At 32.6% G+C, this 19,338-nt stretch overlaps 1 protein-coding gene and 1 long non-coding RNA gene across 5 annotated transcripts in view; both read right to left on the bottom strand.

Moving 5' to 3' along the window:
* LOC105835795 (regulatory-associated protein of mTOR) overlaps positions 1-17,567 on the bottom strand; it is a 134,323-nt gene extending 116,756 nt beyond the window's left edge. The window contains exons 1-2 of one of the 4 annotated variants that reach the window (XM_036288885.1): positions 17,021-17,567; positions 16,755-16,857 (exon numbers count right to left, since the gene is read on the bottom strand). In XM_036288885.1, the coding sequence (XP_036144778.1) occupies positions 16,755-16,857; positions 17,021-17,272 (355 nt within the window). In that variant the 5' untranslated portion in view covers positions 17,273-17,567. The remainder of the gene's footprint in view (positions 1-16,754; positions 16,858-17,020) is intronic. The other 3 variants (XM_036288887.1, XM_036288888.1, XM_036288886.1) reach the window with 3 other exon arrangements.
* Positions 17,568-18,427: 860 nt separating this feature from the next.
* LOC118645918 lies at positions 18,428-19,304 on the bottom strand. The gene is made up of 2 exons (XR_004963555.1): positions 19,097-19,304; positions 18,428-19,008 (listed from the first exon to the last, which is right to left on the bottom strand). It is a non-coding gene; the product is annotated as an uncharacterized LOC118645918 (long non-coding RNA).
* Positions 19,305-19,338: the final 34 nt, after the last annotated feature.

The raw sequence follows: 19,338 nt of genomic DNA, 5'->3' as shown, positions 1-19,338 counted from the left end.
GCAATAATGGATATAAAATTTGTAATGGCAATAGTATATATGCAATATACATATATGTATATGTATATATATATATATACTATGTACAAATAAATATTTATAAAAAATAAGGTATAAACGTATATATTAACTAACAATAGTTATTAGTTTTTTATTTATACAAAAATTTGCTGTCATAAAAAATTATCTCGTTATCTCAAATTCAAATAATATTTAATGTTTTGTTAAATTAGATTAAAAAATCGATTTCTGACAGATCGAATCTTTAAAAGTCGATTTTTGGCGAATCGATTTTCAAGTCTCCGATCTAAATCAATCCAAAAAATCGATCCGTTCGCCCATTCCTATTCCATCCTCGCGTCACGCACGCCTATCTTGACTCTACCTAATCTCTGCCTCTACTTTGTTGCCCACTAACTCTCCTACTTTATATGCACTTTCTCACTTGCACACTTCTCTCCCCACTCTATCTCAACCACCCACATACTCCTCTCGCTCTCCGTAATCACACCACTCTATCCTACTCCTCCTAACACCTCCACAACTCTCAGTATCACTCTCTTAAACTACCGGCAATCCACACACGTCTAACTCAGAACGGCCCGGAAACGGAAGTCCTATTTGATTGAAGAAATACTTTTAAAGTTGCCCTGGTAGCTTGTTGTTTTTAACTATTTTCTTCTGTAATGTTGCGGTATAATGTTTTTAAGTACCGGTAGTTGGATAACCGTTCGATATTTTTTATATTTGTTTACAGTTTTTTAAAGCCTAAAATGAGCAGAAAATTCTATTTGTGTAATTTGATTTTTTGTTTTTGTTTTTTTTTTTATTAGTGGGGATGCTAGCATCACGTAAAGCTAGCATTCCCACTTTTGATCTTAATTTCCTGCAAACGGGTAGGAGAAAAAAATTCGCAACTACGGCAAAAAATTATAAGGTATGTCCGAATTTTTTTTTTAGTGGTGGAAGTGCTAGGTTTACTGAAATAAAAATATATTACATGTAAGCAGCCATATTGTATCTGCCATTTTAAAATATAATATTATCTTTATCATTCAATTTTAGGTCTATAACAAAACCTTAAAAAATAGATTTACTGCTAAAATATCAAAATTTTCACTATTAGCTAATGACTATAAAGTCCGCCATATTAAATTTGCAAATTCTCAATTCAGATTCAGAAGCAGCGACCCAAAAAACGTAGGTTGCAAAGAAATGCCAAGTTTCAAAAGTTTTAAAAATGTACACGAAATAAAACAGACCATTTAACTGAACATTTTCATGAAAAAAAAAAAAATTTCTTTCTTGTTAACAGTTTTAATATTTATTATTATAAATTTGTTTATAACAAAATTTTTAATTTTATTAATAGGTAAGTATTAAAAAATTAAAATAATGTTTAATAGTAATTGAAATTTTCTGTAGTGCAAAAAAACGATTTTGATTGGCTTACATGTATAACGTCACATTGCAATAGTTAAATCGTCTTACACTGCGTTCCACTTAAAGCTCACAATGCTCGTTGTCCTTATTTTACATTTGTTAAACAAAGATAAAAAAATATTATAAACTTTACGAATTTCAAGTAGAACAGTCTTTCTGTTTCATTACGATCTTTCTTCGACCTTTCTCAATGTATGTTTTAGGTTATATAAGAGATATTTTTACAAGAATATATCCGTTGTGTAATATTTTTATACATGTTATTATTAAAGCATAACAAATAACTGTTCAGTTTAGCGTCCTCACCGCCAAAATAGATGAACATAGGCTCATTTGACGTGTTTTTGGACAAAATAAAAGAATATGACAAAAAATTGTCGCTCTGCCTCGCGAAGCGAGATATCAATGTTTAAAATTGACTACTGTTCAGGTTCAGCTTGAGTACTGTTCAGGTTCGAGTTCGGGTTCAGGTTAGAAAATTGGTCATATCGACAAAACAAAGCGACATGAGTATGCTCTGTGGTTACGTACGTCTGTTTTTTACTTTATTTATATTAGAATAAAACAGAGAATAATTTTCTGAATAAAACTAAGGAAGAGCCCCGTCTTCTCAATTGCTCCAAATTATTCATAAATCTACTATTATTATATAACATCACACATTCAATCAAGCAAATAAATACTAATCCATGGCTCGCAGTACAAGATATCGTAAATAATGAGAAAACATAACACAACAATTTTATTCAAAAAATGTTTGAAGACAAATTTAAAGAATCACAATAGGGAGTATCGCGTTTAGACACGGCTCGATTAAACACGCACGATTAGACACGGCACGATTGGACATGGCACGATTGGACGCCGCACTATTGGACACTGCACAATTGGGGAAACGCACGCACGCACGCACGCACGCACATTAACATGCGTTTGTAAATTTTCAATACAATTTACATGGGTTAGCGACTTGGGGTGGGTGCGGGAGAGAGTGGGGGTAAAGACCCCCCCTTGTACCCTCCAATGTGTTGTGTGTGTGCGCGCGTGCGTGCGTGCGTGCGTGCGTGCGTGCGTGCGTGCGTGCGTGCGTGCGTGCGTGCGTGCGTGCGTGCGTGCGTGCGTGCGTGCGTGCGTGCGTGCGTGCGAATGTGCGCATATGCGCGCGCGCGAAGCATTGTTTGCGACACCACATGGTTTGCGACTTTCCACGCAAAACAAGATGCTCATAAAAATACGTATATAGACGTTTAAAATTCTCATTTTTTTCTAGCAGAGCGACGCTTTTTTTCCTCCAGCTGTTTCTAAGGTTAGATAATCTGTCATATGATATATTAATGCTTTTCACTAGAAGACTGTGCGGTGTCCAATAATGCGGTGTTTAATCGTGTGGTGTCCAATAATACGATGTCCAATCGTGCGATGTCTAATAATGCGGTGTCTAATAATGCAGTGTCCAATCGTTCGGTGTCCAATCGTGCGTGTCCAATCGAGCCGTGTCCAATCGTTGTGTCCAAAAGGTCACCCATCACAATAAAATAATCATTGTAAATTTTGCAGTTTTAAATTACATTTCCAAAGAAGAGGAAGCAAAATATTAAAGATTGATTGATTGATTGATATAATTATTAATTAAAATTAAAACAATTACCTCATGATTAAAATTCCGTTATTTTAATCATGAGGTAATTATTTTAATTTTAATTGATAATTATATCAAATAAGTATTATTGCTTTTTATACTTTGTATAAATTCGGGCAAATTCGACGCAGCCGTGTGTATAGTTACAGTATTTATTTGAAAGAAATGTTAGATATCATTTTCAATACAATAAATAAAAATTAATATATTTTCCTCAAGTTTATGGTTTTAATTTCAGAGAATACGTAAGTTTTAACTGTTTGTGCTTTTAATTAAAGCAGAGAATATATTTTCTGCTTTAACCAAATATAAATAAAAAGTACAGTATACTTTTGATTAAAGCAGATAATAGTTTGCACTGAACTATTTGTGTTTAATAAAAATTAACAATATTACAAAATTTGAGCAAATCGGAGAGAACGGGGGTCTCCTTCAATTTTACCCAAAAAATATATTTTCCGCTATATTCAAATATAAATAAACTAAAACGCATGCGCACGTAATCACAGAGCATGCTCATGTTGCTACGTTTCGTCGATATAACAGATTTTCTAACCTAAACAATAATCAACTTTAACCATTAATATCTTGCTTCACAGAACAGAGTGACACTTTTTTCTGCCAAATTCTTTCAAAACATGTTAAATAAGCCTATGTTCATCGATTTTGGTGATGTAAACGCCAAACAATTACCCAAATATATTCTTATAATAATAATATTTACATTGAAATGATCTTGACGACAAAAATAACTCCATTTTTCTGATTCAATACAATAACACTTTTCCATTACTTTTTTCTAATGTTTTCAGCTTGAGGCACATAAAAGAACAATTTACGTGGTATTTTAACTATTATACTTTTACATAAAAATACAAAACATGTTTTATGTGTTTTGTGTTTTTTTTTTTGCTAATTTTTAACGTTTCCGACCGGAGCTAGGTCGAAAAAAAAGCATAAACAAAAAAAAACATACGGGAATTTTTTGCTCATTTTCGGTTTTAAGAAACTGTAAAAAAATATTAAAAATATTTAACGGTTATTAAAGTACCAGTGCTCAAAACCACCGTACCGCAACGATATAAGAGAAAATGGTAAAAATTAAAAAGCTAACAATACCAACTTAAAAAGTATTTCTCCAATCAAATACTCGTAAAATATACAATTTTAAAATTTCTTACTTGTAAAACAACTTAAAATTTAAAGTCTTAAAATTTACAAAAATACAACAATAAAATATCCTTAGAAAATTAATTGCTGCATCAACTATAATATCAAAATAATCGCCTATTTATGTGGTCTTAAAATATCCAGGTCCCAATTTTTTGCGCAACATTTAACTTGTGTAACTCCATTGTTAAGGTGCGGATGCTGACGCGCAAGCAAACGTAAAGTACCTTTAAAAAATTAACTGCTGCATCGACTATGGTATAAAAATGGTATAAAAATGGTATAAAAATGATCGTCTTTATTTATCTGCTCTTAAAATATTCAGGTATCAAATTTTTTTATCAACATTTAATTTGTGTAACTCAATTGTGAATGGGCGCACACAAGAGTAAACTACCAAAAAAAAATAAATGTTGAGCAAAAAATTCGAGACCTGAATATTTTAAAAGTAGATAAATAAACGATCATTTTGATACCACAGTCGATGCAACAGTTAATTTATTAAAAATACTTTACTCTTGCGTGCGCATCAGCAACCGCACCTTAATCCATTTCGGCCCAAATGTCCACTATTTTTTCTCCACATTTAATGCTCAAACTTTTTACATAGACGTAGAAAAAAAACTTGACATAGAATTTTCAATAGACTAAAACCTCTTCTTTTGAATGCCGGTGTCAGAATTGATCTACAAAACGAGTAAAGAAAAAGTTATGGCCCATTTTTTTCCCAAAAAAGAGCAATATTTTTCGACATTTTTTTCCGAAAATTCCATATTTTAGATGCGAAAATGTTTTGCAGAATCATTGCAATAAGGATAAATCGTAGAATAAATATCTGCTCTTTTAAATCTCATTGCAATTTTTAAAAAATTCAACATAGCGGTAGCGGATTTAATATAACAGTCAAAAGATAAAAAAACCGTATATAACCGAAATATTTTAGATTTTTTTGCTTTTTTTCTTGTAAAATCTTCTCAAAATACTTTAAGAATACATGAGCTTGTTATTTTATGTGAGTCGGAATTATAATAATACATCATCCATACAAATAATGTTATTTTTCACATTCTTTAGCCATCAAAATATATTACCGTTGCTCGACTCTCTCCCCGAGAAGGTAAAGGTGAATAAGAGAGTCTCTTTTTGTTTTTGTTAATTTTTTTGTAATTAAGAAATTTTTTGTTTTTTTAATTTTAATTCTTTTGCATTTTTTTTTTTTTGCAAGCCTTGTTTCAGAAAATTTCATGGCTTATAAATTTCATAATATATTTAAATCAAATAGAAATTCTTTTAAAACAATAAAAAATACAAAAAATTAAAATTTGAAAAAATACAAAAAATTTTTAAGTACAAAAAATTAAAAAAAACAAAACTCTAATTCACGTTTACTTTCTCGGGATAAAACAATCAAAAATATTTTGGTTATATACGTTTTCTCCATCTTTTGACCGCCATATTAAATCTGCCCTGTTAAAGTTTTGCAAAATTGCAATGGGATTTGAAAGGGCAGATATTTATTCCACGATTTATTTCTATTGCAATGATCCTGGATGCATTTTCGCATCCAAAATGTGGAATTTTCGAAAAAAATGTCGAAAAATATTGCTCTTTTTGGAAAAAATGGGCCATAACTTTTTTTACTCGCTTTGTAGATAAATTCTGATGCCAAAATTTGAAAGAGAAAGTTTCGCCCTATTGAAAACTCTATGTCGAGTTTTTTTTTCTATAATGTCTATGTAAAAAGTTTGAGCGTGATTGGGAAAGTTTGCGATTTAGAAAGCTCCAGAGTGAAAAGGTGGTGAGTGGGGAAGGAGATAAAAGTGAGAAGCATGAGTGAGAAAATCGGAAAAAGGAAGTTGGAGAGTGATCGGGCAATTGGAGGAAAAGCAAGGGAGGACGGAGGAGAGAAGAAATGAAAAAAGAAGAGAAGTTGCGGAAAATTTCGGAGACAAAGAAGACTAACATGAAGTATAGAGGCAATGTACGGGAAGAAGAGGTCAGGAAGAGGGCGACAGGAGAAAAGAACTCTAAGTGAAGAGGAAGAACAGCGCCATCTAGAAGAAAGTGTGGACAGCAGCGTCATGGCGGAATGCCTGGCGGGAACGTAGAAAGATGTGAACAAGGTTGGCAGGAGTAAAGGGGAAAGACGGTAGCGAGTTTGGAAACGCTGAGTTCCAAAACACGTGGTCCGTCGGTGATACATGAGTATAGAGGCAGTGGCGGAAAGTCAGTGTTAGCGGCGAAAGAAAAAATTGAACAGAAAAAAGAGATAAAGAGAGCTAAACAGAGTGAGAGAAAGTGGTGAAGAGAAGAGGGAAGAAAGTGCGAGAGAAGAGAGAGATGGAGAAAACTAAAAGAGAGACGAGGAGTCGGAAAGTGAAAATGACAAGAGGACTGAAAGAGGTTAGAAAAAAGCTGAGGTGCTTGGAGATGAGGATAGAAGGTTAAAGGGAGAGGGAGAAAGAAGGGAGAAGGAAGAAGAGAGGAAGCCAAAATGGAAGAAGGAACTGACAGGATGACGGAGAAGGATGCAGAGGAAAAGAAGAATAACCGGATGGTGACAAGAAAAAAGAAAAGATGGGGGTGAAGAAGATAGGAAGGGAAGAGGAGAAAAAGGTGAGGAAGAGAAGAGAAAGAAAGAGGTAAGGAGAGAGAAGGAAGGAACCAAGGAGGAAGGAAAGAATAGGGACGACAGTCAGAAGGAGATGAGGAGAAGAAGAGCACGGGGAAAAGGGCGGAGAAGGAAGAGACCTATCCAGGGAAGAGAAAAGAATTAGATGGAGGATGCTGGAAAAAGCAAATAAGAAAAGGAGAAAGGGAAAAAAGGTGTATGTGGAAAATAGGAGTATGCGAGTGGACGGGATGAAGTGGATATGGACAAGGAGAAAGAAAGGTAGAATAGGGGAATGGGAGAGGGTAAAGAGGAAAGGAACTGAGGGGGGAGGAGTGGGGAAAGAAGGAGAGGGGACAAATGGAAGAGAAAAAATAATCAATGTCTGATTTATATTCTTAGGAAGAGACGAAGGAAACTGAAGAGAGGAAACCTCGGGAGAGAGAGGTGCGAGTGGAACGGAGAAGGACGGGAGAGAAGGAGGAAGACAAGGAGAAAAGGAGAAAAGAAGAGAGAACCACAGAAAGAGAACTGGAGGAGGAGATCGAAGGCCGAGGAAGCAACAGAGATGTATGGTGGACGAAGAGTTGGAAAGGAGGGCCGGAGGAAGGAGTAAAGGTGGGAGTTAAGAAGAGGGATGGGAGGAGAGGGATAATGTGGCAAATAGGGGTGGGGGGAAATAGAGTGTAAAAGGTCGCATATGGCCAGGTCGGTCGGAAGAGAAGAGTCAATGTATTGTAAGCGGTTTGGGAACGCTCCGCAGAGTAAAAGCGCTTTGTGACCCTGAAAAGGAAGCAATAAAGTTCTATTCTATTCTAAGTTATTTTGTAAGTAAAAAATTTTAAAATTGTATATTTTACGAGTATTTGATTAAAGAGATATTTTTTAAACTGTCTTGATATTATTAGCTTCTTGATTTTTACCATTTTTTCTTATATCGTTGTGGTATGATACATTGTGGTATGATACGTTGTGGTTCTGAGTACTAGTCTTGATAACCGTTAAATATTTTTGATATCTTTTTACAGTTTCTTAAAGCAAAAAATAAGCAGAAAATTTTGGAATGTTTGTTTTTTTTTGTTTATGCTTTTTTTATTAGTGGGTGTGCTATCGTCACGTGAACTTGGCACCCCCACTTTTGGTCTTAATTTTCTGCAAACAGTAGGAGTGAAAAATTCGGGATTAAGGCAAAAAATTGGCAGATAATTAGCAAAAAATTGGCAGATAATTAGCAAAAAATTATACAATGTTAAAACTTTTTTTAGTGATAAAGCTAGATTCACTAACATTAATTAATCGTTTAAATTTACAATAAACAGTATATACTATGTGCCAACAAATTTATCAGTTAAAACACGGTCTTTCGCCGGAATATATAATATTACAAATTAAATTGACTAGCAATTTAATATCTTTTAATGCTAATAAGCATCTATAAGATCTTTCCTTTACTTAAATCCTAAAAAGAACCAAGACATTAAAGTTTAAAATATATTTAAATATTTTAAACATAAATATATATTTAATTTAAACACTTATTTGTATGTATTTAAATACAATGGAACCTCGCACTAGTCAACTCCGCATTAGGAGAAATTATCCCCTCCATATGCACTCGGCGCACGTAACGTAAGTGGGGTATAGCAATACAGTCGCAAAGTAAGCACGATTGTTTTCGTAGTTACGACGTGTCCGTGTAGATTAAATGCCAAATTGTGATCTAATTTATTTCTTTAAAAAATGGCTAATATTTAAAAAAATATGCTTAAAATATGAAGATACTATTTTGGAAACATTTAAGAAGGAAAACTATGGCTGCGTTCCGTTTCACGCATAATGCGCATAATGCATTGTTCATCTTTGTTTAACGTTAGACAAACAACAAAGATGAACGATGCATTATGCGTATTATGCGTGAAACGGAACGCAGCTTATATGACATTTTAAGAACATACAAAGTAGATTATTAAAAACTACAGTGGCAAAAAATGTGAATTTTAATTAAATCTTCATTCATGTGATAAATTTGCGATAAATTTATATGATAAATTTATAATAACGTATATGTTTTTTTCCTCAATTTGTTAAAATATATTATTATATGTATTCAGAAAAATTATTATTTTTGAAAGTTCAAATATTTTGTAATTGATTAATCTAATATATTTAGTATAAATAAAATATATATTTTTCTTTTTTTACCTCTATAAATATAACTTTTTGTAATCGAAAAATTTATATTTTGTCCGCATGTTATTAAAAATTGTCTAAACAAAATTGTCTAATAATATTTTTGTAATATAAATAAAAAATATATAGTATAAATAAAAAATATATTGTTGTATAAGCCTCTTATCTAAAAAATTTACACTAAAAATAAATAAAATAATAATTTAAAGTAAAGCGTTTAGTCATACATTTAGTAAGTATAATCACATATATAATGGAACGTCAATTACGATCGAGGCTGGATTTTATTTAATATTTTATTTTAAAGTACATTTTCCAGTTTATAAATTAAGTGCTGAATACATTAAGCTTTCGGCACACAATACGATTTTTCATGCTAGATCGCATACAGAATGTCTTATTACGTGTGATTGGCTTACAATTAATGACACAATCATCTGAGCCAATCAGGATATGTAATAAAATGCCTCGTAGGTGATCTAGCATGAAAAATAGTATCGTGTGCCGAAGACTTTAGTCTTAAAGCATAATCATAAACTGACTAGATGACAATACCTCTATGTTCCTGAAATTTACAGAGTGGGGAATAAAATCAACCTACAATAGTAGACTCAGAACCCCGAATAATCTATTAGTGCAGAGTTCCAGTGCATATATATTTCTCATTTTAAGTCACTTTCAAGCCAATAATAAAAATTTCAATCAAGATATTTAAATACACAGTCTATAAAATGCATTATTCCATTGTTTACACATATATTGGTTATTGTGAGAAAAATTAAAGAAGGTAGTAGATTTCAAATTCCAAATTATGAAATATTAACTATATTACATATTATTTATAAAAATGTAATGACACTGCATAATAGGCCGAAAAAAAACAAGGAGGGTAATATCGCCACCATAAAAATAGATGTAAAAAATTGGTTTTGTTAAAAAAAATGACAGTATTTTGTTAGAAAATTACTCAACAAAGACATTCGCGAGCGTTAAGTAGAACGCACCCAAAATATATTGTGCTATAATTACAGAAAAAAATAAAATATTGCAAAATACATACATTTACACATAACCTCTTTTTTTCTATAAAGCATACTCTATGTATACAGTCCCGTGAATGGTTAACATCACTAGTGGAGTGCCTTTAGACAGAAAACATCAAAATCTGCGAAATAATTCGAAACAGCACAAATTTAAATAAAACCTTATAGATTATCTTCTAATTGATATTAGAATCAAAGTCTACCTCTTTAAAATGTGCGCTTTTTAAAAATTGTTGAAAAATTTAAAAAAAAGTGTGTTTTCATTATTTTATGTAAATATTTCAATATCTTAGAGAAGTTATTAAAATTCAGCGTTGAAAATATGTATCTTTGTGTTTTTTGGATCGCTAAAAACAAATTTGATATTATTTTTTCAAAATTCAAAATAGCGGATGCAGAAAGGCGGTTGCAAACATAAAAATCATGTTTTCTAATAAATATAACAACAAACATACTGTATAATTTTTTGTACACATTTATAAACATTTATAGCATCAGAAAAGTAACTATTGGAACCTTCACTTTAGGTCAAAAGAGCATTTCAGGCGCAAAAAAATTTTATTTGTTTATAACAAAATTTGATTAAATAAATTATAAAAATCGACTTTTTAAGAAAAATTAATAGCGCCATTTAACAGAACATTTTAAGTATTAATTAATTAATTAAAATCTTTTTTTAATTTGTTTAAACAAATTTTGTTGTAAACAAAAAATATTTTTTATGCTTAAAATGTTCTTTTAACTCAAAGTAAAGCTTCTAATAGTTACTTTTTCCGCGTTGGTCTAACCATGGACAATAACGGGTGTAAACAGATAAATGTCTATAACACTACAGCAAAATAAAAAAACATTTTTAATAACGCAATACATCATTTCTATGTAATTTTTGCCGTACAATCAAATGGCGTTATTAGTTTTTCTTAAAGTCAATTTTTGTAATTTGTTTAAACAAATTTTGTTATAAACAAATTACAAAAAACGGCTTTTTAAGAAAAACTAATAACGCCACTTTATTGATACAGCAAAAATAACACGGAAATCATGTGTTACATTGCCAAAAATTGATTTCATGTAATTATGAAATTTTCGTTAAATGTTATGATTTTAAAAAATCACAATTAAGGTATATTTTACAAAAGTAGACCTCTACAACCTCTATGCGTTCAAATTGCAAAAAAAAACTTTATTTTTTTAATTATAAATATTTAAAATAACGCTTATTTTTTTTGTAACGGATAAAAAAAATTTTTTATCCATTATTAACGTATATAACTAATTTTTATTTTTATTAAAATATTATAGTACCATCATAAAGTACACATTCTAAGCTTTAAAAAGCATACCTATAAAAATATTTTATTATTTATTTTAGTCTCCAATATTCCAAGACAAGTTGAAGAACTTATAAAAAAACATGATTTGTTACGAACTTTTGAAGTATTGTATTTCGCAAAATAAATTTTTGTAATTTTTTTTAACCTACAGAGCTCATAAAGTATCGTATCAAAAATATCTTATAGTTTTAAAGTAATTTGAATGAATTTATAAAAATGGCAAGCAAAATATTGGATCAAGTTAAGAATTTCATATAGTAAAACATTACGTTTCGATTACTCATATTCAAAATATTATTTTTGCATTAAAATTATATTAAACTTCTAATTTAAAATAAATTTTATTAAAATCAACAGTTTTTTTTAAATATTTTTTTAATCAGACGGATACTAGGGTCGTATTTGTGCCGGGTGGCACTCACTTGAATACGGTTCAAATGGACACGGTGCATTTGCACACGATTTTTTTAGACATGATATCTTGCGCACCGTTCATTTGCATACCGTTTATATAAACACGGTACTTTTAGACACAGTTTATTTGCACATTGTTCAGTTGCACACCATCCACTTGCACACCGTTCAGTTGGACACGAAAAGAAACGGACACATATGCGCGCACGCACGCACGCACACACGAGGGGTTCAAGGAAGGCCTTCGGCACCCCCTCGCACTCACCCCGTCGGTAAAGTGCCCTAGGCATAGTTATTTCTCACTGTGTCCAAGTGAACAGTGTGCAAATGAACGGTGTACAACTGAACGGTGTGCAAATGAACAGTGTGCAAATAAACGGTGTGCAAATGAACGGTGCGCAAAATATCGTGTCCAAAAGCACCTTGTGCAAATGCACCGTTCCCTTTGTCCCTTTGTGCCGAGCGCACTGACTCACGCAGGCGTTCTACACTTGCCGCTATTCTAGGTAGATCACCTCTATTAAGTTAAATCCCCGACCAGCAATAAAAATATTTTCACCCATTCTAGGTCACTAACAAAATGAAATTTTTAAAAAATTTTAGCTCTTTTAATTATAATTTTGAAAAAAACTTTATAAACATTTTTTATGTAAAATTTTCTGCTCTTTCAATTGGCGGCATTAATTTTTTAAAGAAATGTTTAGTTAAAATGTAATCTGTCAAAAACCTCAATTTTGCATTTATTTTGTTAAATAAAAAAAGAAGCTCACTATTTAATCCTTTCAAAGGCGGTAGGAACCCAGTGAACGTTTTATAACGGCAATATAACATGGAAATTACATGTAATGTAACATTGTTATTTTTGTGATAATTAGATGCTATATAACATGTAAATAACCTGTTTTGTAACATTTGTTATACGCAGGTAATAAAACTGTTATACATCGTTTTAGCGTTACAGTTATGTAACAAAAATTGTATAATCGTAACATAACACGCTCGTATCAATGTTATTACGGAACGATGCGTCGTAGTTGACTGAGAAATCAGACAACATTATAACATCCTGAATGAGAGGTCCGTTTCATATTTAAAAAAATTATCATAAAGATAATGTTTTCAAAAATAACGGTTTGTCTACAATTACTGAGCACAAAAAAATGCACAAAATCTAAATTCACCATGTACTAAACAAAAACAGGATAATAAATGTACTATTCAATTTTTCTTAGAATATATAATCTATATAGTTAACCACCTAATTAACCATTTGAATGCTTCAAAGTATTAGTGCTAAATAGATCGCAATTTCCATCAAATTATTAAAGTTATGGAAAAAGTTAAATTTAACAATAAAAAATTACTAAGTAAATAAATTAATGCTATTTATTTTTAATGTTTTGCAAAATTTAATTGCTTTTATAAAAAATAATATAATTGCGTCAGTTTATAACACAGGTATATGTAGACAATAACAAGTGCCCATATCGATGAGTCAAATTGGCGTAGCAGATAGAGTACAAGATTCGTAATCTTAAGGTGCCAGGTTCAAAACTACCAGCGGCAAGTAAGAATAAAATAAAATAATTAAAATTTAATTAATTAATTAATAAAAATTTGTTCTAAATTTAGTATGTACTGTTGATAAAAATAATTTAAAAAAAATGAATTTTTTTTTCTCTAGTTGCAGTTTAAAGATATCCGATTTAAGAAATCTTTTAGATATCAGTTTCATGATATCTTTCTGTTCTCAAAAAAGAGCGCATTGATTAACATTCTGACATCTTTATGGTATCTTTTAGAAGTCTCTTTATGTTATCATTTTCAAAAACAGAATATGCGTATCATGCGTGAAACAAAACGCATGTAACTGTTAGCAAAATATATCGCAAAAATGCTATCTTCAGCATATGAAATTAATTCATTCACTTAATTTATAAGTCAATTGTATAGAATTTCGTACTTAATGATTATTTGGGTTACTGATTATGAAAATGATCTAAAAAATGTAAAATTCAAAATGGTGGCTACAAAATAGCAAATAAAATTATTACATAAATATAATTTTAGCGAAAAAGAGAAAGATACCTTTTTTTATTACAAATTTTGTGAAGAATATGGGTGTTTTATCCCTGAATTTTGAATTTGTGTGTGTGTGTGTGTGTGTGTGTGTGTGTGTGTGTGTGTGCGCGCGCGTGCGTGTGTGTGTGCGCGTGCGTGTGTGCGTGTGCGTGTGTGTGTGTGTGTGTGTGTGTGTGTGTGTGTGTGTGTGTGTGTGTGTGTGTGTGTGTGTGTGTGTGTGTGTGTGTGTGTGTGTGTGTGTTTGACGTCCGTCATATTAGATCCACCATTTGGAATTTTTAAATTTTGACCTCGGATTCAGTTTTAGCATGATCTAAAACATATAGATGCAACAAGATCTATCCAACATAAGTGCTAGAAAAAAATGTGCCCATTTAATTTTTTCATCGACCATTGACTTTTTATAGTAGAAAACTTCGACAAATTTTGTCCATGACTGTTGTAAACGATTGAAGTAACGGAGTTTGCCTCTTTAAAGTATAAACTATGATTATTAATTGATTTTTTAAGTAGTTCAAGTAGTTCAAGATGGTGGATGCAGTATGGCGTCTAAATACATAGAAATTATATTTTATTATGATATATGTGAATGAGCAGTCATTTCTCACGTTTTCGAGATCGCTGAGTACGAATCTTTGGTCAATTAATCATTTTTTAAAAGGACGGATACAATATGGCGTCAGAATACACGAAAATTAGATTTTGTTGCGAACTATGTGTCATCATATTACATCAATCATATTACATCCGCCTTGCGAAAGATATAAATCAAACTCAAGATTCGTATTCAGCAACCTCAAAAACATATACAATCAGTACCCACGCACATAGTTTACAGTAAAACATGATTTTCGTGTATTCTGATGCCATATTGTATCCGCTATTTTGAAAAATAAAAAACAGACCCAAAATTTGTTCTCAGCGATCTCACAAATACATAAAATAAGTACTCGGAAGCATAGTTTTTAATAAAGTATGATTTTTATGGCATATTGTATCCGCCATTTTAAAAAATGAGTAATTGACCAAAGATTCGTACCCAGCGACCTCGAAAATGTGAGAAATGACTATTCACACACATATATCGCAATAAAATATGATTTCCATGTATTTGGACGCCATACTGCATCCACCATCTTGAACTACTTGAACTACTTAAAAAAATCAATTAATAATCATAGTTTATACTTTAAAGAAGCAAACTCCGTCACTTCAATCGTTTACAACAGTCATGGACAAAATTTTTCAAAGTTTTCTACTATAAAAAGTCAATAGTCGATGAAAAAATTTATATAACTTTGAGCCGCCATATTTAATTTCCAATAGAAAATTTTGAAATTTTGACCCCGGAATCTGAAAGAGCAACTCTTTTTACGTAGAAGAACATATTTTGTTTTAAGTTTTTATGTGATCTCATCACTTTTCTGAGCCGAAAATCAATCGACTATAAAATGTCCACTTGGGAAGTAATGGGTTAAAGGGTTAAAGTAGACTTTTTTTTTATATTTTGAATATATCGAAGATATTCCCATTGAGTATACCCTGTTGTAAATTTTTCCACAAAGACTAAGGGCACTTCACTACACAGCGACAATCAATTTATCAAGGAATTGTCTCAATATTGAGATCTCGAATGGGACCATATTACCAGTACTTATATGGCTATATTAGCAAAATTCCAATATTATTGCTTAATTTTGTATAACTTGAAATATATACAGCCAAATAGAGTTAAATAACAATAAAATACTCAAGCATATATACCTTTGGATGATAATGTGTTTAAAAAGGAAGTATGTGTAATTAAATGTTAAAATATAACTTAAAAAATTTTTGAAATTTGTAATGTAAAAATGTTTTATAACAAATGTTGACTGTTGCACTTTGTCATATTAGTGTCAACTATTGGCTTGTTCTTTTCCGCTGCACTGCTGTAGTGGTACAACAGGTTAGAGTAAGACAAATATTTTTTTTCTCATTTTAACTTATTGGACCAATGCAGCAGCGAAAAAGAACAGACCTTATATAACACCAGGCTACTAAACAAAAATGATAGCATAAATAATTATTAGAATTCATCAGTTAATAACGGGAATGTGGCTAACATGGATAGCCGTATTATCTACATTGGCCATATTACCATCTTCTCCTCTACTACATGTCTCAATAAAATACCCAAAATAGTAGGAGATCCAGCCCTGGCTAAAGTGTTATTTCTCCTAATAATTTCTTTACTGTTTTTTCTACTTTTATTTTTAAAAAAAGATCTTATAAATGCTTGTTAATAAAAAGATATTAAATTGCTAGTCAATCTAATTTAAAAAAAACTGTTTCAAAACTGACAAATTTGTGAGAGCGCAATATATGTATACTGATAATTGTAAATTTAAATGATTAATTATATACGCAAACATCTAGTGTTGGCTTGTAATGGTAATGTTAATATAAAATATATATATATATTTCTAATTTTAAGTCATTCAAACCAGTAATAAAAATTTATTAAGATACTTTAAAATTGAATTTTAAAAAAAAAGGAAATTTGAACAATAATTTTCCTTTTCAGGAAAGATTCTATGAATGAAAATATTCAAATTTACAAAGATAGAAAAAAACCAGAGGAGAGAGCTTTGAGAGCTTTTAATATATATTTACCTTTAGCTTTTAATTTTTTAATGAGTTACTATCCAACTCTGCATGTATGTTACAAGATCAGCTTGAATCACTTGGTATGGTATTCATGCCTAACCTCAAAATTCACAATTATATAATACATAACAGGGAGAGAAGAATTTAAATAAACGAGCGAAGCTATCCAGTTTAGCTACCTATCCAGCATTCAAGGCGAGCACATGGTTGAGTCTTGACGATATCTGGAGGGTCAACGCCAACATTTAGGCACAACACCAGAGCAACGCTCACTGTCTTCATCTATAAAAAAAAAAAACACATGTTATATATATCTGTAGATTATTTAAGGATCTTTATTGGCCGCATTTATCGTCTCTACAAATCGCGTGTTCGTTTCTCCTCCAAATTATTCAACTATTACAGAAGTATAATCTAAGTTTTAATCTTTAAGTAAATTACGTACCCGTTCCTTCATTCGCCAAGTCTGATTGATACAATTGACATATTCAATTGTGGCGTTGTGACGAGGCTTGCAGAATGCCAGCGGCATCCGCCAGTCCTCCTCGTCGCCGGCGCGTCTGGGTGCGTTACTCGACATGGTTGTTGATGTGAGTGATGTAGGAGGTGACACAGGTGACGTGGGTGACGATGTTCGCGATGCAGGTGACGACGACACCTCGTGACACGACTTCATTCTGGCGTAACTGACCGACATTGTTAGGGTCGGGTTCGCGTTATCGGTCGGTCGCGGTTGCTGCGGTCACAGACAACACGTGCAAAGGACACTGACTGTGTTAAATACGTTTTCAACTCGTCTTTGCAGCTGCACAGATAAATACTAAGCCACCGGTTTGTTGTATAACACGCAACACGCGACGTCACCGTACATTCACAATACCACACCGTGTGTTATGTGATCGCAGTAAAAGCACCTCGATAAAACGCGACTAGCCAATTTACCGCACAAGTCGCCATGTTAATTTCCTTTCCTACAGTGTTGCCAGATGGCTCGCACGATAATCCCCTACCACACATTTCGTTTCCCCCTAAAAATTCCCTAAATTAGGGGCTCTTTCTAGGCTGCGTTCGGAAACGTCACCCGAGTGCACTCGGTAAAGGTGGAAGCACATAAATGGTCTGTTCTTTCTAGCTGCACTGTTGCACTGTTAGTGCAATAAGTTAGAATGAGAAAAAATATACTTGTCTTACTTTGGACGGGATTCATAGGCCAGTATTCATAGTCGGATCTTATATTTAAGATCATCTTAAGTACTGTCTTAAGATGCCATCAGCCAATCACAGAGCTGTATTAGCATCTTAAGATATTGCTTGAGACGATCTTGAAATAAGATTCGACTATGAATACCAGCCATAGACCGATCTTAAGCTCAAGCATTGTCTTAAGTCTAGCTTCGAGCCGACTTGAGACTTACTTAACCAATGAAATAACAGCATTGACGTCTCAAGATCGTGCTTAAGCTGGAACTTGAATAAGATTCGACTATGAATTCCGGCCTTTAACTTATTGCACCAGTGCAACAGTGCAGCTAGAAAGAACAGACCAAAGATTATTGCGATGTATTATATATATAAAACATTATGCTAGTTACTTGCTAGTTTGAAGAAAAATGGCGGACGTGAGAATACCTACTTTTCTAGTGCTCTACTGGCATTCCTCCCAGGGGCTGTAATCTCTTATGTATTTTTCGTGACCAGCGTTTGTTGCGCCACCGCTGTAAGCGAACCCGCCGAACCGAACTAAAATGCAATATGGCCGCTCTTTCCCCTTTCACCTCACTCCCCTTCCCATCCATTGACCCGTACGTACACACATGCACATACATACACATTCAAATTAATATTTAATAAATTTTTTGAACTTATTTATTTTATGGAACCATTACATGTTTTTATAATAGAATTACATTCTATGTGATAGAGCACCTTATTCTCTAAATCACGTTGTTTCTCCTCCAATACAATTTTCTTGCTTTCTTATGCTACAACATACTGGAAAGTAGTTTGCATTTAAGTGATTTGTCTTGACACCCATTAGCTTCGACAAACGATGACCAAAGTTCAACTGATTGTAGCCTCTTTCTTACGTTCATGTGGAATCAGCTGCTTCTTCGTAACTTAGGCTGCGTTTCGATATTCACTGCCAGTACTGAAAATCTATAGTTTACGTCACATATACTGTAGATTTTCAGTACTGACAATTAATATCGGAACGCAGCCTTAGCCTGTTGCAAGTTGCAAAGGAGCAGCTGATTCCACGTGGACGTAAGAGCCTACAATCAGTTGAACTTAGGTCATCGTTTGTCGAAGCTAAGTAATGTGATCACAGATTGCTTTTTCTTGGTTGTAGCTCCCTCATCTAACTCCTCTGACAGCATCTTTATTCTATATGGTGTCGAAGGCTGGTGTACACATTGGAACAGTTACTGGTGTCTAAAAAAAAAGTCTCTTTATACCATACCACAAATTAAATCGCAGCGAGAAAAAAGCTGTTTCTGTAAGCGGAATTGCGATTACATACCATCAGTTTTAAATTATTCCGTTCGTAAGAAATAACCTCCTTCTTCGCTCGTAAGCTTTGCTTCACTTTACTTTGCTTGTTGAACGGAACTCATTACTACGGCCATGTTGATTTTAGACGGCCATATTGCATTTTAGTTCGGTTCGGCGGGTTCGCTTACAGCGGTGGCGCAACAAACGCTGGTCACGAAAAATACATAAGAGATTACAGCCCCTGATTCCTCCTCTATGTATATATATTCA

Source organism: Monomorium pharaonis, chromosome 6 (assembly GCF_013373865.1).
Source record: "Monomorium pharaonis isolate MP-MQ-018 chromosome 6, ASM1337386v2, whole genome shotgun sequence".
NCBI classification, from domain to species: Eukaryota; Metazoa; Arthropoda; class Insecta; order Hymenoptera; family Formicidae; genus Monomorium; species Monomorium pharaonis.
This window is presented reverse-complemented; position numbering and strand designations above follow the sequence as displayed.